This window comes from Papio anubis, chromosome 18 (genome assembly GCF_008728515.1).
Source record: "Papio anubis isolate 15944 chromosome 18, Panubis1.0, whole genome shotgun sequence".
NCBI classification, from domain to species: Eukaryota; Metazoa; Chordata; class Mammalia; order Primates; family Cercopithecidae; genus Papio; species Papio anubis.
In genome coordinates, this window is record NC_044993.1 from 15,847,479 (window position 1) to 15,864,766 (window position 17,288).

General features: G+C 46.4%; 1 protein-coding gene across 2 annotated transcripts in view; it reads left to right on the forward strand.

Moving 5' to 3' along the window:
• Positions 1–17,288, forward strand: part of DDX19A (DEAD-box helicase 19A) — a 28,547-nt gene that overhangs the window by 365 nt on the left and 10,894 nt on the right. Inside the window, exons 2-6 of one of the 2 annotated variants that reach the window (XM_031658098.1) lie at positions 3,549–3,597; positions 9,677–9,727; positions 10,304–10,439; positions 11,038–11,098; positions 16,106–16,198. In XM_031658098.1, the coding sequence (XP_031513958.1) occupies positions 11,076–11,098; positions 16,106–16,198 (116 nt within the window). In that variant the 5' untranslated portion in view covers positions 3,549–3,597; positions 9,677–9,727; positions 10,304–10,439; positions 11,038–11,075. The remainder of the gene's footprint in view (positions 1–3,548; positions 3,598–9,676; positions 9,728–10,303; positions 10,440–11,037; positions 11,099–16,105; positions 16,199–17,288) is intronic. The other variant, XM_031658097.1, reaches the window with a different exon arrangement.

Genomic DNA, 17,288 nt, shown 5'->3' on the forward strand with positions numbered 1-17,288 from the left:
AGAGCTAAAGAGACCAGTGTCGAGCTTTTTATCTCCATATGGGCTGGTTAAGGACTTCATCCTTTGGTATATCCACCCCACTATGCATGCTGTCATTCCTCTATTGACCTTCTCGGTGACGATTATAAGGAAAGCCAAGTTTAGATGCCGATTCTCATTTTCATTACGCGACTGTTCTTCGCATTTTCTGTGCTACTCTGTATTTAACATTTCTTAGATCCATGCTTAACGTGGTTGGCAGTTTGTAGCTCTTTGCAGAATAACAGATTCACTTTTAGATTTAATACCTCAATCTGCAGATGTTGGAAGGAGGCACTACAAATTGTTTCATTGATGTTTAAAGTGACACTTAGTTTCATATACTTGTTCTTTAAGTAATGAATATTTATTCAACTGGAATGTAATTACAGCATACACTGTGGCTTTCTGTTCTTATATCTAAGACCTAAGCTTTAGGTTTGTTTAGTGATAATGGACTGTTTTTTTTTGTTGTTGTTGTTGTTTTTGTTTTGAGGCGGAGTTTTGCTCTTGTTGCCCAGGCTGGAGTGCAGTGGCGTCATCTCGGCTCACCACAACCTCCACCTCCCGGGTTCAAGCGATTCTCCTGCCTCAGCCTCCTGAGTAGCTGGGATTACAGGCATGCACCACCACGACTGGCTAATTTTGTATTTTTAGTAGAGACGGGGTTTCTCCATGTTGGTCAGGCTGGTCTTGAACTCCCGACCTCTGGTGATCCGTCCACCTCGGCCTCCCAAAGGGCTGGGATTACAGCCGTGAGCCACCACGCCTAGGCGGTATGGGGATTTTTGAGAGGGCTATTGACAGAATTAGACAAGGCTGGCAAGGATTTACTGAACTACAGAGAACATAATATGTTACAAGTGATGGCTAATAGAAACATCGGTGTAGAAGTTATTCTGGGCCGGGCGCGGTGGCTCACGCCTGTAATCCCAGCACTTTGGGAGGCCGAGGCCGGCGGATCACGAGGTCAGGAGATCGAGACCATCCTGGCGAACACGGTGAAACCCCGTCTCTACTAAAAAAATACAAAAAAATTAGCCGGGCGTGGTGGCAGGCGCCTGTAGTCCCAGCTTCCCGGGAGGCTGAGGCAGGAGAATGGCGTGAACCCGGGAGGTGGCCGAGCTTGCAGTGAGCGGAGATTGTGCCACTGCACTCCAGCCTGGGCGACAGAGCAAGACTCCGTCTCAAAAAAAAAAAAAAAAAAAAAAAAGCGAAAGGTTTCTGTTTTCAACTTGGATCCTATTGGTATTACTAACGTTCCAATAACAGGAATACGAAAGTGGGAGGAAGGGCAGATTTGATAAAATGGTGAAGGCAGCCGGGCGTGGTGGCACCCACCTGTGATCCCAGCACGTTGGGAGGCCGAGGTGGGCAGATCAGTCGAGGTCAAGAGTTTGATACCAGCCTGGCCAACATAGCGAAACCCTGTCTCTACTAAAAATACAAAAGTTAGCCAGGCATGGTAGCAGGCGCCTGTAATCCCAGCTACTCAGAAGGCTGAGGCACGAGAATTGCTTGAACCTGGGAGGTGGAGGTTGCAGTGAATCGAGATCACGCCACTGCACTCCAGCCCGGGCTACTGAGTGAGACTCTGTCTCAAAAAGAAAAAAAAAAAAAAAAAGAATGGTGAAGGCTGGGCACGGTGGCTCACACCTGTAATCCTAGCACTTTGGGAGACTGAGGCAGGCAGATCAGTTGAACCCAGGAGTTCAAGACCAGTGTGGGCAACATGGTGAAACCCCATTTCTACAAAAATACAAAAAAAAATTAGCTGGGTGTGGTGGTGGCACACTCCTGTGGTCCCAGTTACTCAGGATGCTGAGGTGGGAGGATCACCTGAGCCTAGGGAGGTTGAGGCTACAGTGAGCTGTGATCACACCACTGCACTCCAGCATGGGCGACAGTGAGACCCTGTTTCAAAAAAATAAAAAAGGGAATGGTGAGTTCAGGTTTGGCTGTTCTGAGTTTAAAATAAGGAGACATCTTGGTAAGTACCTGTTGTGGGAGTCCCCAGGAGATGCCAGGTTTGACGATTTGTTAAGAGAGCTCACAGGCTCGGTATGTAGTTGTACTCACAGATATGATTTATTATAGTGAAAAGATACAAAGCAAAATTAGTGGAAGAAAAAGGCTCATGGGCTAAGTCCAGAGGAAACCAGGCAAACTTCCAAGTTATCTCCCAATGGAGTCCACAGAGTGTGCTTAATTCTTCCGGTAGCAAATTGTAACAGCACGTATGAGGTGGTGTCAGGGAAGCTTGTTAGAGACTACTTGAGGCTTTTATTGGGGGCCTGTCATATAGTCACCCTGTGCCTAGCTTGTACCAGAATTCCAGACTTCCAGAAGGAATACTGGTGGTTAGCATAAATTACATGTTTTTACAAGCAGTTGAGGCAGACTGACCCCCTCTTATCAGTTCTAGGAATGATGGGAACCTTCCCAAAGTCCAAGTTCTCAGGTGACAGCCAAGGGCCAGCCTTGCAAATAGGCTTTCCTAAGGAGAGTGGTCAGGCCTGCTGTGTTCTTTTCTGCATGGTAGCCATCAGGCATTTGGAAATACAGCACTGGAATTCAGGGGAAGGAGCAAGTCAGAGGTATAAAACCAGCAGTTTCCACAAAGAAATTACAAAGCATTATCAAGGGCATGGGCCTTGTACTCTGGAGTTTAAAATCTAGCATTTAGCATCAGATCTATTCTGAAAGACAGTTACTGATAATTGGTTTCAAACCTTGTGAAATCTGTGACCCTAACCTAGCTGTGATATGAATATCACAAATACAGGCCTAAACATACTTGGTGTCTGCTTCTAAGCATTCAGCTTATCAGAAGGCTGGTGTAAATAAATGCTTCCTAATAGTTGAAGAATACCTGTTTTTTCACCACTTAGACTTGTGTACCTTCACTTAATAAATGATTCATGGTCTTAGGTTATCATGTGGCTCTGCTCTCTGGAGTAGAGAAAACCAGTGAAAGTGACAGAAGAAGGCTGGGTGCAGTGACTCACACTTGTAATCCCAGTGCTTTGGAGGCCAGGGTGGGAGGATTGCTTGAGCCCAGGAGTTCGAGTTTGAGTTTGAGTAGGCATGGTGGTCTACACCCTGTGGTCTCAGCTACTAGGGAGGCTGAGGTGGGAGGATTGCTAGAACCCAGGAGGTTGAGGCCACAGTGAGCCATGATTGTGCTGCTGCACTCCAGCCTAGGTTACAGAGTGAGACCTTGTTTCAGAAAATAAATAAATAGAAAAAACTTGAGTTGGGAGATAAGCAGAGTTTGAGGTTTTCTGAAACTTTCCCCCCAACCATTATATTTAGCCCACCCCTCGCCTTGTTTGAAGGCTGTTGAAGATGTTTGAAATGATGGTTTCACACAGACTTTCAGCAGTTCTACTTTGAGGGAACAAACCAATTCCCTCAATACTGGTGCTGAAAGTTTCAGACTAGACTTTTACTGAAAGTTTCTCTTTTCTTAGGGACCTTCCTTTTATTGGATCCTTTGCTTAACCCTGTTTTCTTTTACTCCTATTCAGATGACCAATTTGCAGATCAAGGAAGAGAAAGTCAAAGCAGATACCAATGGTGAGTCACTAGTAACTACAAGCTAGAAAAGAGTTCCATGTGGGCCGCTGCTTTGCACTCATAGCTGCATTGTACAAAGAGCTGTTATTTAGTGTAACTGTTAGCTGTTTACAAGCCAGTAAATTAGATTTTGTTACTGAAGGGATATGTCAATTTTCCAAAGTTTATCCTTTGACTTCTTAAAATTAAGAGTCTCTCTATTGGACTGTACTGCTACTGTTCATTTGATAATATTTTGGCTAATTATTTATTTATTTTGTTTGAGACAGAGTCTCGCTTTGTTGCCCAGGCTGGAGTGCAGTGGCGCAATCTCGGCTTACTGCAGGCTCTGCCTCCTGGGTTCATGCCATTCTTCTGCCTCAGCCTCCCGAGTAGCTGGGACTACAGGCGCCCGCCACCACGCCTGGCTAGCTTTTTGTTTTTGTATTTTTAGTAGAGATAGGGTTTCATCGTGTTAGCCAAGATGGTCTTGATCTCCTGTCCTTGTGATCTGCCCACCTCGGCCTCCCAAAGTGCTGGGATTACAGTCGTGAGCCACTGCGCCTGGCCTAAATTTTTTATTTTTTATATTAGATTTTTAAAACTTTATTTGAGACAGGGTCTCACTCTGCCGTGCAGGCTAGAGTGGAGTGGCATGGCATGATCTTGGCTCACTGCAAACTTGCCACCCAGGCTTCAGAGATCCTTCCACCTCACCTCCCAGGTAGTTGAGACTACTGGTGTCCACCACCACACCTGGCTAATTTTTTATATTTTTAGTAGAGGCGGGGTTTTGTCATGTTGCCCAGGCTGGTCTCGAACTCCTGAACTCAAGCGATCTGCCTGCCTTGGCCTCCCACAGTACTGGGATTATAGGCATGAGTCACTGCACTTGGCCTAATTTTATTTATTTATTTTTTAATTTATTTTTTGAGACGAAGTCTCGCTCTGCCACCCAGGCTGGAGTGCAGTGGCGCGATCTCGGCATACTGCAAGCTCTGCCTCCAGGGTTCACACCATTCTTCTGCCTCAGCCTCCCGAGTAGCTGGGACTATAGGCGCCCGCCACCACGCCTGGCTAATTTTATTTTGTATTTTTAGTAGAGACGGGGTTTCACTGTGTTAGCCAGGATGGTCTCGATCTCCTGACCTCATGATTCGCCCGCCTTGGCCTCCCAAAGTGTTGGGATTACAGGCGTGAGCCACCACACCTGACCCATTTTATTTTATTTTATTTTATTTTATTTTATTTTATTTTATTTTATTTATTTTGTGAGACAGAGTCTCGCTCTGTGGCCCAGGCTGCAGTGCAGTGGCGCGATTCGGCTCATTGCAAGCTCCGCCTACCGGGTTCACGCCATTCTCCTGCCTCAGCCTCCCAAGTAGCTGGGACTACAGGCACCCGCCACCTCGACCGGCTAATTTTTTATATTTTTAGTAGAGACGGGGTTTCACCGTATTAACCAGGATGGTCTCGATCTCCTGACCTCGTGATCCGCCTGCCTCGGCCTCCCAAAGTGCTGGGATTACAGGTGTGAGCCACCGCGCCTGGCTATTTTTTTTTAAATAACATCCAGATCCTGCACGAGGTAAATTTTTTAACTTTTTGAAAAGTGAATCTGGGTTCAAAACTCAGAAAGTATAATAAGGTACAAGGATTAGGGCCCACCCTAGTGACCTCATCTTAACTACAGCTGTAGCAACCCTATTTCAAAATCAGGTCACATTCTGAGGTTCTGGTTAGGACTTGAATATATGAGTTTGGGGTCAGGGGGCCACACACAATTCAGCTCATAACACCATCCTATCCCATAAGTAGCCACTGTTCATGGATTTTTTTTTTTTTTTTTTTTTTTTTGAGATGGAGTCTTGCTCTGTCGCCCAGGCTGGAGTGCAGTGGCCGGATCTCAGCTCACTGCAAGCTCCGCCTCCCGGGTTTAGGCCATTCTCCTGCCTCAGCCTCTTGAGTAGCTGGGACTACATTAACTGGGACTACAGGCGCCCGCCACCTCACCGGCTAGTTTTTTGTATTTTTTAGTAGAGACGGGGTTTCACTGTGTTAGCCAGGATGGTCTTGATCTCCTGATCTCATGATCCGCCCGTCTCAGCCTCCCAAAGTGCTGGGATTACAGGCTTGAGCCACCGCACCCGGCCTGTTCATGGATTTTTAATATTCTTCCAAAGACTTTATGCAAAGCAAATATAAGTATAGATTATCATATTCTCTCAACCAAAATGCGGCATGATATATACAGTACACTTAACTTTTTCATTCAACAGTATCCCTTGGCAAACTTTCCATATCAATACATGCAGTTTCATCCCTGCCTTTTTTTTTTTTTTTTTTTTTTTTTTTGAGGCAGAGTCTTGCTCTGTCACCCAGGCTGGAGTGCAGTGGTACGGTCTTGGCTCACTCCAACTTCTGCCTCCTGAGTTCAAGCAGTTCTCCTGCCTTGGCTTCCCGAATAGCTGGGATTACAGGTATCTGCCATCATGCCTGGCTGCTTTTTATATTTTTAGTGGAGACAGGGCTTCACCATGTTGGCCAGGTTGGTCGTCAACTCCTGACTTCAGGTGATCTGCCCGCCTCGGCCTCCCAAAGTGCTGGAATTACAGGCGTGAGCCACTGTGCCTGACCCCTCCTTGTGTTTTATAATCATGTGATACTGCATTGTGTCAATATACCATGTTTTTTTTTTGTTTTTTGTTTTTTTTTGAGATGAAGTTTCTCTCGTTGCCCAGGCTGGAGTACAATGGTGTGATCTCGGCTCACCACAACCTCCAACTTCCGGGTTCAAGCGATTCTCCTGCCTCAGCCTCCTAAGTAGCTGGAATTACAGGCATGTGCCATGACACCTGGCTAATTTTGTGTTTTTTAAGTAGAGACAGGGTTTCTCCATCTTGGTCAGACTGGTCTCGAACTCCTGACCTCAGGTGATCTGCCCGCCTCAGCCTCCCAAAGTGCTGGGATTACAGGCTTGAGCCACTGCACCCGGCTGATATACCATGACTTTTTAAGCAATCATAGATGTTTGGGTGGTCCCATTCTTTTGCTATTATAAATAATGCTTCATGAAATAACCATGAACTTAGCTCTTTTTACATGTATACAAGTGTTTGTAGGATAAATTCCCCAAAACTGGATTTGCTAGGTCAAAGGTATATGCGTTTGCAACTTTTTCTTTCTTTTTCTTTTTTTTTTTTTTTTGAGATGGATTCTCTCTCTGTTGCCCAGGCTGGAGTACAGTGGCAGCTCACTGCAACCTCCGCCTGCCAGGTTCAAGCAGTTCTTCTGTCTCTGCATCCCAAGTAGCTGGGATTACAGGTGCACGCCTCCATGCCCGCCTCCATGCCCAGCTAATTTTTTGTATTTAGTAGAGACAGGGTTTCAGTGTATTGCCCAGGCTGGTCTCGAACTCCTGAGCTCAGGCAATCCGCCCGCTTGGCCTCGCAAAGTGCTGGGATTACAGGTGTGAGCCACCACGCCTGGCTTTTTTTTTTTTTTTGACGGAGTCTCGCTCTGTCGCCCAGGCTGGAGTGCAGTGGCGCGATCTCGGCTCACTGCAAGCTCCGCGCCCAGCCTTTTTTTTTTTTTAAAGACAGGATCTTGTAGGCTGGACATGGTGGCTCATGCCTGTAATCCCAGCACTTTGAGAGGCCAAGGTGGGCAGATCATGAGGTCAGGAGTTTGAGACCAGCCTGGCCAATATGCTGAAACCCTGTCTCTACTAAAAATACAAAAATTGCCCAGGCATGGTGGTGCGCGCCAGTAGTCCCAGCTACTTGGGAGGCTGAGGCAGAAGAATCACTTGAACCTGGGAGGCAGAGGTTGCAGTGAGCCGAGATTGTGCCACTGTACTCCATCCTGGGCAACAGAGTGAGACTCTGTCTCAAAAAAATAGGCCGGGCGCGGTGGCTCAAGCCTGTAATCCCAGCACTTTGGGAGGCCGAGATGGGCGGATCATGAGGTCAAGAGATTGAGACCATCCTGGCTAACACGGTGAAACCCCGTCTCTACTAAAAAATACAAAAAACTAGCCCGGCGCGGTGGCGGGCGCCTGTAGTCCCAGCTACTCGGGAGGCTGAGGCAGGAGAATGACGTAAACCCGGGAGGCGGAGCTTGCAGTGAGCTGAGATCCGGCCACTGCACTCCAGCCTGGGTGACAGAGCGAGACTCCGTCTCAAAAAAAAAAAAAATAAAGACATGCTCTTGCTCTGTCACCCAGGCTGCAGTGGGGTGGCTCAAACTCCTGGGCTCAAGCTGTTCTCCTGCCCCAGCCTCCTGAATAGCTGGGATTACAGGATAATTTTTTAAATTGTTAGTAGAGACTAGGTCTTGCTGTGTTGCCCAGGCTGACATTTGCAGTTTTTCTCAGTATTTTCTTTTTTTTTTTTTTGAGACGGAGTCTGGCTTGTCGGCCTCCAGGCTGGAGTGCAGTGGTCGTGTGATCTCAGCCTTCACTGGCAAGCTCCGGCCCCTCGGGTTTATGCATTCTCCTGCCCTCAGCCTCCCTCCTGAGTAGCTGGACTGGCGCCTGCCACCACGCCTCGGCTAGTTTTTTAGATGGGACAGGAGGATCGGGTTCCCCTCACCCAGGTTCAGCTTGTGGGATGGTCTCTGGATCTCCTGACCTTTCTGATCCGCCTGCTCCTCGGCCTCCCAAAGTGCTGGGATTACAGGCTTGAGCCACCGCGCCCGGCCTTTCTCAGTATTTTCAAAGTCCTTTCCTTAGGTATTATACCAATTAATATTTCTGGTTTTGTTTGTTTGTTTGTTTGTTTTTTTGAGACAAGAGTTTTGCTCTTGTTGCCCAGGCTGGAGTGCTGTGGCATGATCTCGGCTCACCACAACCTCCGCCTCCTGGGTTCAAGCAATTTTCCTGCTTCAGCCTTCTCGAGTAGCTGGGATTACAGGCATGCGCCACCACACCCAGCTAATTTTGTATTTTTTAGTAGAGACAGGGTTTCTCCATGTTGGTCAGACAGGTCTCAAACTCCTGACCTCAGGTGATCCACCCGCCTCAGCCTCCCAAAGTGCTGGGATTACAGGATGAGCCACTGTGACCGGCCACCAATTAATATTTCCATCAGCAAAAATGAGAGTGTTTTTCTACAATCTCATCACAGAATTAATAGTCAAACTTTTAGAATTTGCCAATCTGAAAGGTAAAAAATGGTAGACTGTTTGCTAATAAGGCTGTATTTTAAAGTAGGACTGTTAAGAGGTAACATATTCTGATCTGTCTGAAATTAGTCAAAATTTCTAGAAATTTAAAAGTTTTCACCAGGTACAGTAGTTCATGCCAGTAATCCTAGTGCTTTGGGAGACCAAGGCAGGAGGATTACTTGAGGCCAGGAATTTGAGAACAAGCTGGGCAACACGGCAAGACTCCATCTCTACAAAAATGTTTTTGTTTTAAATTAGCTGAGAATAGTGGCGCATGCCTGTAGTGCTAGCTAGTCAGGAGGCTAAGGCAGGAGGATGTGGTGGTATGCACCTGTAGTCCCAGCTAAGTGGGAGCCTGGGGTGGGAGGATCACTTCGGCTCAGGAGATTAAGGTTGTAGTGAGCTATGATTGCACCACTGCACTTTAGCCTGGGCAACAGAGGGAGACCCTGTCTCAAAAAAAAAAAAAATTCTAGAAATAAAAATTCACTAAACATAAAGAAATGCCAACTATTTATATTTTGATTACTTAAAATAAATTTCAGACTGGGCGCTGTGTCTCATGCCTGTAATCCCAGCACTTTGGGAGGCCAAGGTGGGCAGATCACTTGATTGAGGTCTGGAGTTTAAGACCATCCTGGCGAACATGGCAAAACCCCGTCTCTCCTAAAAATACCTAAATTAGCCAGGTGTGGTGGCACACGCCTAATCCCAGCTACTCAGGAGGCTGAGGCAGGAGAATCGCTTGAACCCAGGAGGCGGAGGTTGCAGTGAGCCAAGGTTGCGCCATTGCACTCCAACTTTGGGCTACAAGAGGAAAACTCTGTCTAAAAAATAAATAAAATAAATTTCAGTGTATTTATTTATATTGTCCCACATTTTTGGTGGTTCTCATATTTGCCTTTCTAATTATGACAACTGTTTTTTTGTGTAGGTATTATCAAAACCAGTACCACTGCTGAGAAAACAGATGAAGAGGAGAAAGGTAACTACTCTTGGATGCCCTTGGCAAGAGACAGTATGACCCAGGGCTTGCCTTCCTGGAGCCAGAGGCACTCCAAGCTACAAGATCCAGGAGATGAGAGGAATCAGAGAAGGAATAGTCAGTGAGAGGAGGAGAACCGAACAAGTCCTGAAGCAGTGGCTCATGCCTGTAATTCCAGCACTTTGGGAGGCTGAGGTGGGAGGATTGCTTTGGGCCAGGAGTTCAAGCCCAGCCTGGGCAACATAGGGAGACCCCATCTCTACAAAAGATTTCAAAATGAGCTGGGTGTGATAGCACACACCTGGACTCCCAGCTACTTGGGAGGCTGAGGTGGGAGGATCGCCTGAACGCAGGAATTCTAGGCTACAGTGAGCTATGATTGTGCCACTGCACTCCAGCCTGGGTGACAGCAAGATCCCATCTCTAAAATAAATAAATAGAGACCTATCAGTGTGATGGTTTTTCTCCAGCCATGCTTGACTGCCCAGCTGCTAGTGTGGAGAGGGAGAAAGAGTGGCTTCATAAGCGTGGGGTTTGCCAGATGAGAATGAAGATCTACTGGTTTCTTCCTGACAGAGGACAGAGCTGCCCAGTCCTTACTCAACAAGCTGATCAGAAGTAACCTTGTCGATAACACAAACCAAGTAGAAGTCCTGCAGCGGGATCCAAACTCCCCTCTGTACTCGGTGAAGTCGTTTGAAGAGCTTCGACTGTGAGTATTCGCTCCTTTCAACAGCTCTTCCTTGCCAGTCTCTCCCCACATAAAACTGCATCTCAGAAATTCTTGTGAGAATTTTTACTTTTAAAAAGTTAGCATTTTTTTTTTTCTTTTTTTTTTTTGAGACAGAGTTTCACTCCTGTTGCCCAGGCTGGAGTGCAATCGCGCGACCTTGGTTCACTGCAACCTCTGCCTCCTGGGTTCAAGCGATTCTCCTGCCTCAGCCTCCCAAGTAGCTGGGATTACAGGTGCACGGCATCACACCCGGCTAATTTTTTGTATTTTTAGTAGAAACAGGGTGTCACCATTTTGACCAGGCTGGTCCTGAACTCCTGACCTCAGGTGATCCGCCCGCCTCGGCCTCTCAAAGTGCTGGGATTACAGGCATGAGCCACCGTGCCTGGCTATTTTTTTCTTCGCGAAGAAGTCACATGAATAAATCACATGATTCAAAAGTCAAAAAGTATGAAAACATTTGCAGTATTAATTTCCCCCCCTAGTGTCTTGGCTACCCTGTTCTCTCGGTAGGAATTTTTTAATGCTTCAAATTTATTAATCATAGCTAAAAGTCTTATTTCTCTTATACTCTTAGAACTTTCAATAAAATATTGGCTGACAGGTGATTTCTGGATGTCAGGAACATTTCTGATTAGGTAAGCCCTTAAGTGAGAACATGTGCTTTTTTTTTTTTTTTTTTTTTTTTTTTTAAAAAAAAAGGCAGGCACAGTGGCTCACGCCTGTAATCCCAGCACTTTGGGAGGCCGAGGTGGGCATATCACAAGGTCAGGAGTTTGAGACCAGCCTGACCAACATAGTGAAACCCTATCTCCACTAAAAATACAAAACTTAGCCGGGCGTGATGGCACAGGCCTGTAATCCCAGCTACTCAGGAGGCTGGGGCAGGAGAATCACTTGAACCTGTGAGGCAGACATTGCAGTGAGCCAAGTTCGTGCCACTGCACTCCATCCTGGGCAACAGAGTGAGATTCTGTCTCAAAAAAATATACATATATGTATATTTAGACTATAGGGTTTACAGTCTTACAGTTTATCTACTTTTTAAAAAATCTATCAAATCTGTTTTTGGTTTTTGTTTGTTTGTTTGTTTTTTTGAGATGGAGTCTTGCTCTGTTGCCCAGGCTGGAGTGCAGTGGCGCGATTTCAGCTCACCACAACCTCCACCTCCCAGGTTCAAGCGATTCTCCTGCCTCAGCCTCCTGAGTTAGCTGGGACTACAGGTGCACACCATCATGCCCGGCTAATTTTTGTATTTTTAGAAGAGACACGGTTTCACTATGTTGGCCAGGCTGGTCTCAAATTCCTGATCTCGTGATCCGCCTGCCTCGGCCTCCCAAAGTGCTGGGATTACAGGCATGAGCCACCGTGCCTAGCCTTATGTTTTAGGTTTACTTCAGTAAATTAATAGAGGATTAAATATGGATCATTGTGTTACATACATGCCACTGTGCCGGGTGTTACAAGGAACACAAGACCTACTTACTATTCTTGCTGCCTGCCAGGATCACAACCATAGAAAGTAGCTGATGAATAAGAATGTGGTGGAATCAATGGATTATTTGCCATAATTCAGCAAAATCTATAGTATGGCCACTGTGGACAAATTGAAGCCACATTCCTTCCAGCTATTACCACTGAGTAAGAGACACATAAAACAAAGCTAACTAGTTGTTAAGTAATCTTGAAGAACAATTTTTTATTTTTATTTCTATTCATTTATTTATTTACTTTTGAGACTGAGTCTCACTCTGTTGCCCAGGCTGGAGCGCAGTGGCACAATCTTGACTCACTGCAACCTCTACCTCCTAGGTTCAAGCGATTCTCGTGCCTCAGCCTCTCACATAGCTGGGATTACAGGCCTGAGCCACCACACCTGGCTCATTTGGGTATTTTTAGTTGAGACAGGGTTTCATCATGTTGGCCAGGGTGGTCTCAAACTCCTGGCCTCAAGCGATCTGCCCACCTCAGCCTCCCAGGCTGCTGGATTACAGGCATGAGCCACTGCACCCAGCCTTATTTTTTTATTTTTAAAAATAGAGGTGTGGTATTGCTGTGTTGGCCAGGTTGCTCCTGAACTGCTGTTCTCAAAGATTCCTCCTGCCTCACCCTCCAAAATTGCTAGGATTACATACAGGTGTCAGCCACAGCACCTGGCCCAAGAACTTTTTTTTTTTTTTTTAAATGGAGATGAGGTTTCACCATATTGCCCAGGCTGGACCAAAAATGTATTTTTAAACAGTTACACTTTTGTTTGGGCACGGTGGCTCACGCCTGTAATCCCAGCACTTTGGGAGGCCGAGGCAGGTGGATTGCCTGAGGTCAGGAGTTTGAGACCAGACTGGTCAAAATGATGAAACCCCATCTCTACCAAAAATATAAAAAAATTAGCTGGCCATAATGGCACATGGCCTGTAGTCCCAGCGACTCAGGAGGCTGAGGTAGGAGAATTGCTTGAACCCTGGAGGCGGAGGTTGCAGTGAGCCGAGATCATGCCATTGCACTCCAGCCTGGGAGATAAAAGCGAAACCCCTTCTCAAAAAAAAAAAAATTTTTTTTTCAGGAAATTACGCTTTTGTGTGTGTTTTTTCTATCAGGACTTTATTTGCCAAATCTGTCATCTCCACTTCTATTTTTAAGCTGTATCAGGATACCTAGACATGTGGTATTATTTCCTTAGAGTGACAGTTTGCTCCTCCAAGTATCAACTGGCTTTTTAATTTCTTCCATTTAGAAGACGTGAGCTCTCAGTTTAACCACTGATGAATTGTCCTCTGTAAAAGGCAGGTTCTCTCTGATTTAGTTGTTGGTAGGAAAAGGAAACAAAGAATGAAACCAAGGTCACCTTTTGAGTCTCAATTAAGTAGTGACTTTGTTTCGTTGGCAACCAAGTCAGAAGCTGCCGAGTGTCACAGCATTTTCTCCCAAATGGAAGATACTAAAGATTAAGTTTTTAAAGTTCTTTGTGTCTGAGAACCAACATACGCCAGAGAATTTGCCTTTTAGAGAGCCTACTAAACTCCAAGGAAGGCTTAGAGAACAGTTGGGTGGCCTTTTCTTTAGAAACAGTCTGGTGTGATTTTTCTTAAACATCTTGTCAATTTAGAGGTAGCAGAGAGCTTATTGTAAATGCAGTGTAAGAGCAACTTAAATGATAATTCTTGTATAGCTGCTTACATAAGAAGTTGGTGTCCAGGTGCGGTGGTTCACACCTGTAATCCCAGCACTTCGGGAGGCCAAGGCGAGTGGATCTCTTGAGCTCAGAAGTTCAAGACTTGCCTGGGCAACATGGTGAAACCCTGTCTCTACAAAAAATTTTAAAAATAATTAGCCGGGTGTGATGGCACGTGCCTGCAGCCCCAGCTACTTGAGGGGCCGAGGTGGGAGGATCTCCTGAGGCCCGGGAGGTGTCGGTTGCAGTGACCCCACTTCACACAACTGCACTCCAGCCTGGGCAACAGAGTGAGAATGTCTCTCAAAAAGAAGTTAGTGTGTGTCTGTTTACTTTGATTAGACCTAAGTGAATCTGAGCATTTGTAAAGTTTAGTAGGTTAATTGAACAACCTTTAACTGTTTACTCTATATCAGCTACTAGAAACTGGCTTCATTAATTTTCTTTTTTTCTCGCTGGGCGCAGTGGCTCACGCCTGTAATCCTAGCACTTTGGGAGGCCGAGGCAGGTGGATCACCTGAGATTAGGAGTTCAAGACCAGCCTGGCCAACATGGCAAAATCCCGCCTGTACTAAAAATACAAAAATTAGCCAGGTGTGGCAGTATGCGCCTGTAATCCTAGCTACTCAGGAGGCTGAGGTAGGAGACTCGCTTGAACCCAGGAGGCAGAGGCTGCAGTGAGCCAAAATCACGCCATTGCACTCTAGCCTGAGTGACAGAGCAAGATTCCATCTCAAAAAAAAAAAAAATTCTTTTTTCTTTTCTTTTTTTTTTTTTTTTTTTTTTTTAAAAGAGATGACCTGGCCCTGTTGCCCCACCCAGAGTGCAGTGGGGCAATCATAGCTCACTATAGTCTCGAACTCTTAGCCTCAGGCAATCCTCCTGCCTCAGTCTCCCAAGTAGCTAGGACTACAGGTGCATGCCAGCTTGTCTAGCTCATTTTTAGAGACAGGGTCTCACTGTGTTGCCCAGGCCAGTCTTTTTTTTTTTTTTTTTTTTTTTTGAGGCCGGGTCTGCAGCTCTGTCGCCCAGGCTGGAGTGCGGTGGCGGATCTGGCTCACTGCAGGCTCCACCTCCGGGTTTCACGCCATTCTCCTGCCTCCAGCCTCCCGAGTAGCTGGGACTACAGAGCCCGCCACCTCGCCCGGCTAGTTTTGTATTTTTTAGTGAGGGAGACGGAGTTTTACCGTGTTAGCCAGGATGGTCTCGATCTCCTGACCTCGTGATCCGCCCGTCTCGGCCTCCCAAAGTGCTGGGATTACAGGCTTGAGCCACCGCGCCCGGCCGCCCAGGCCAGTCTTGAACGCCGGGACTCCTCAAGCAATCATCCCACCTTGGCCTCCCAAACTGCTAGGATTACAGGAGTGAGCTACCACGTCCAGCCCATCAATTTCCTTACCTGTTGACAGTCTTGAGTATCTGCACAGCTGGCTTTGGAAGGAACATGGAAAAAAAGGACTTTTAAATCTTAGCAGTATAGTAAATAGTGTTTATTTTCATTTATTATTTACTTATTTAGAGTCCCACTCTGTCACCCTGGCTGGAGTGCAGTGGCTCAATCACAGATCACTGCAGCCTTGACCTGCGAAGCTCAAGTGAGCCTCCCACCTCAGCCTCTTGAGTAGCTGGGACTACAGGTGTACCCAGCTAATTTTTGTATTTTTTTTTTTTTTTTGTAGAGACGAGGTATCACCGTGTTGCCCAGGCTGGTCTCAAACAGTTGGCCTGCCTTGACCTCCCAAAGTGCTGAGATTACAGGCATGAGTCACTGCACCTGGCCTATTTTTATTTTTTTTATTTTTTTATTTTTTGAGACGGAGTCTGGCTCTGTCGCCCGGGCTGGAGTGCAGTGGCCGGATCTCAACTCACTGCAAGCTCCGCCCCCCGAGTTTACGCCATTCTCCTGCCTCAGCCTCCCGAGTAGCTGGGACTACAGGCGCCCGCCGCCTCGCCCGGCTAGTTTTTTGTATTTTTTAGTAGAGACGGGGTTTCACCGTGTTCGCCAGGATGGTCTCGATCTCCTGACCTCGTGATCCGCCCGTCTCGGCCTCCCAAAGTGCTGGGATTACAGGCTTGAGCCACCGCGCCCGGCCTGGCCTATTTTTAGATATATATTTTATAATTTATTTAATGCTATGAATTAATAACCACCACCCTTGCTGTGTCCAGGGAACACTTGTCCTCCAAGGCCAGCCAGATTTGTGGGTCTGCTGAAAGCATTAATTTCTCTAAGAAAATAAAGCAGTCTGTATTTTATGAATTATAGAAATAGTTGCAGATTAAGATTCCTTAGGGAGAGGCAGTAGCTTGGTTTGGTTTGCTTTGGTTATTGACAGTGTTTTTTTAAGGCATAGGAAAATGCGTCTGACAGAGGTAGGAAGCATCATTCCTAACTATAGAAAAAGATAAGATTCTAGGCCTCTAAACAATTCCAACTTCTAGGCATCCATCCTCTGTCTTCCTGGCTTCCTAGGAAACCACAGCTTCTCCAGGGAGTCTATGCCATGGGCTTCAATCGACCTTCCAAGATACAAGAGAACGCATTACCCATGATGCTTGCTGAACCGTGAGTATGCAGACCAAGTGCATCTCTCCCAGTGTGATTAAATCAGTCTTCCACAAACTGCCTTTTTGTGCCTGAGAACAGAAGGGGCTGTTTGGGGCCACGTGTTTCCTCAGGAAAACAGCTTAGGCAAGTGCAGAGAGAATTGGATGGAGTTAGATACAGTTTCTGCCTTTTCTACTTACCAATAGAAACTTACAGAGAAAAATAGTGCTTTATTCTATGCTATCTTAAAAATTGGGCCTAAGGCCGGTCATGGTGACTCACTCCTGTAATCCTAGCACTTTGGGAGGCTGAGGCGGGTGGATCACCTGAGGTCAGGAGTTTGAGTCCAGCCAGGCCAACATGGCAAAACCCTGTCTCTACTAAAAGTACAAAAAATTAGCTGGGCACAGTGGCCCACACCTGTTATCCTAGCACTTTGGGAGGCCAAGGTGGGTGGACTGCCTGAGCTCAGGAATTTGAGAGCAGCCTGGGCAACATGGTGAAACCCTGTCTTACTAAAATAAAAAAAATTTTTTTAAATGAATTATCTGGGCCTGGTGGCATGTGCCTGTAGTCCCAGCTACTGGGGAGGCTGAAGCAGGAGAATTGCTTGAACCCGGGAGGCAGAGGTTGCAGTGAGCTGAGATGGTGCCACTGCACTCTAGCCTGGGCAACAGAGCAAGACCCTGTCTCAAAAAAAAAAAAAAAAAAAAAACACCTAACTAAAAATACAAAAATTAGCCTGGCATGGTGGCACGTGCCTGTGGTCTCAGCTACATGGGAGGCTGAGGCAGGAGAATCGTTTGAACCCCAGGGGCAGAGGTTGCAGTGAGCCGAGATCGCGCCACTACACTATAGCCTGGGAAACAGAGTGAGACTCTGTCTCAAGAAAAAAAAAAATTGGGTTTGAAAAATATTATTTTGATGTGAATGGTGTTGCAATGAATTAAAAAACAAACAAAATAGGCCGGGCGCGGTGGCTCAAGCCTGTAATCCCAGCACTTTGGGAGGCCGAGATGGGCGGATCACTAGGTCAGGAGATCGAGACCACCCTGGCTAACACGGTGAAACCCCATCTCTACTAAAAAATACAAAAAACTAGCCAGGT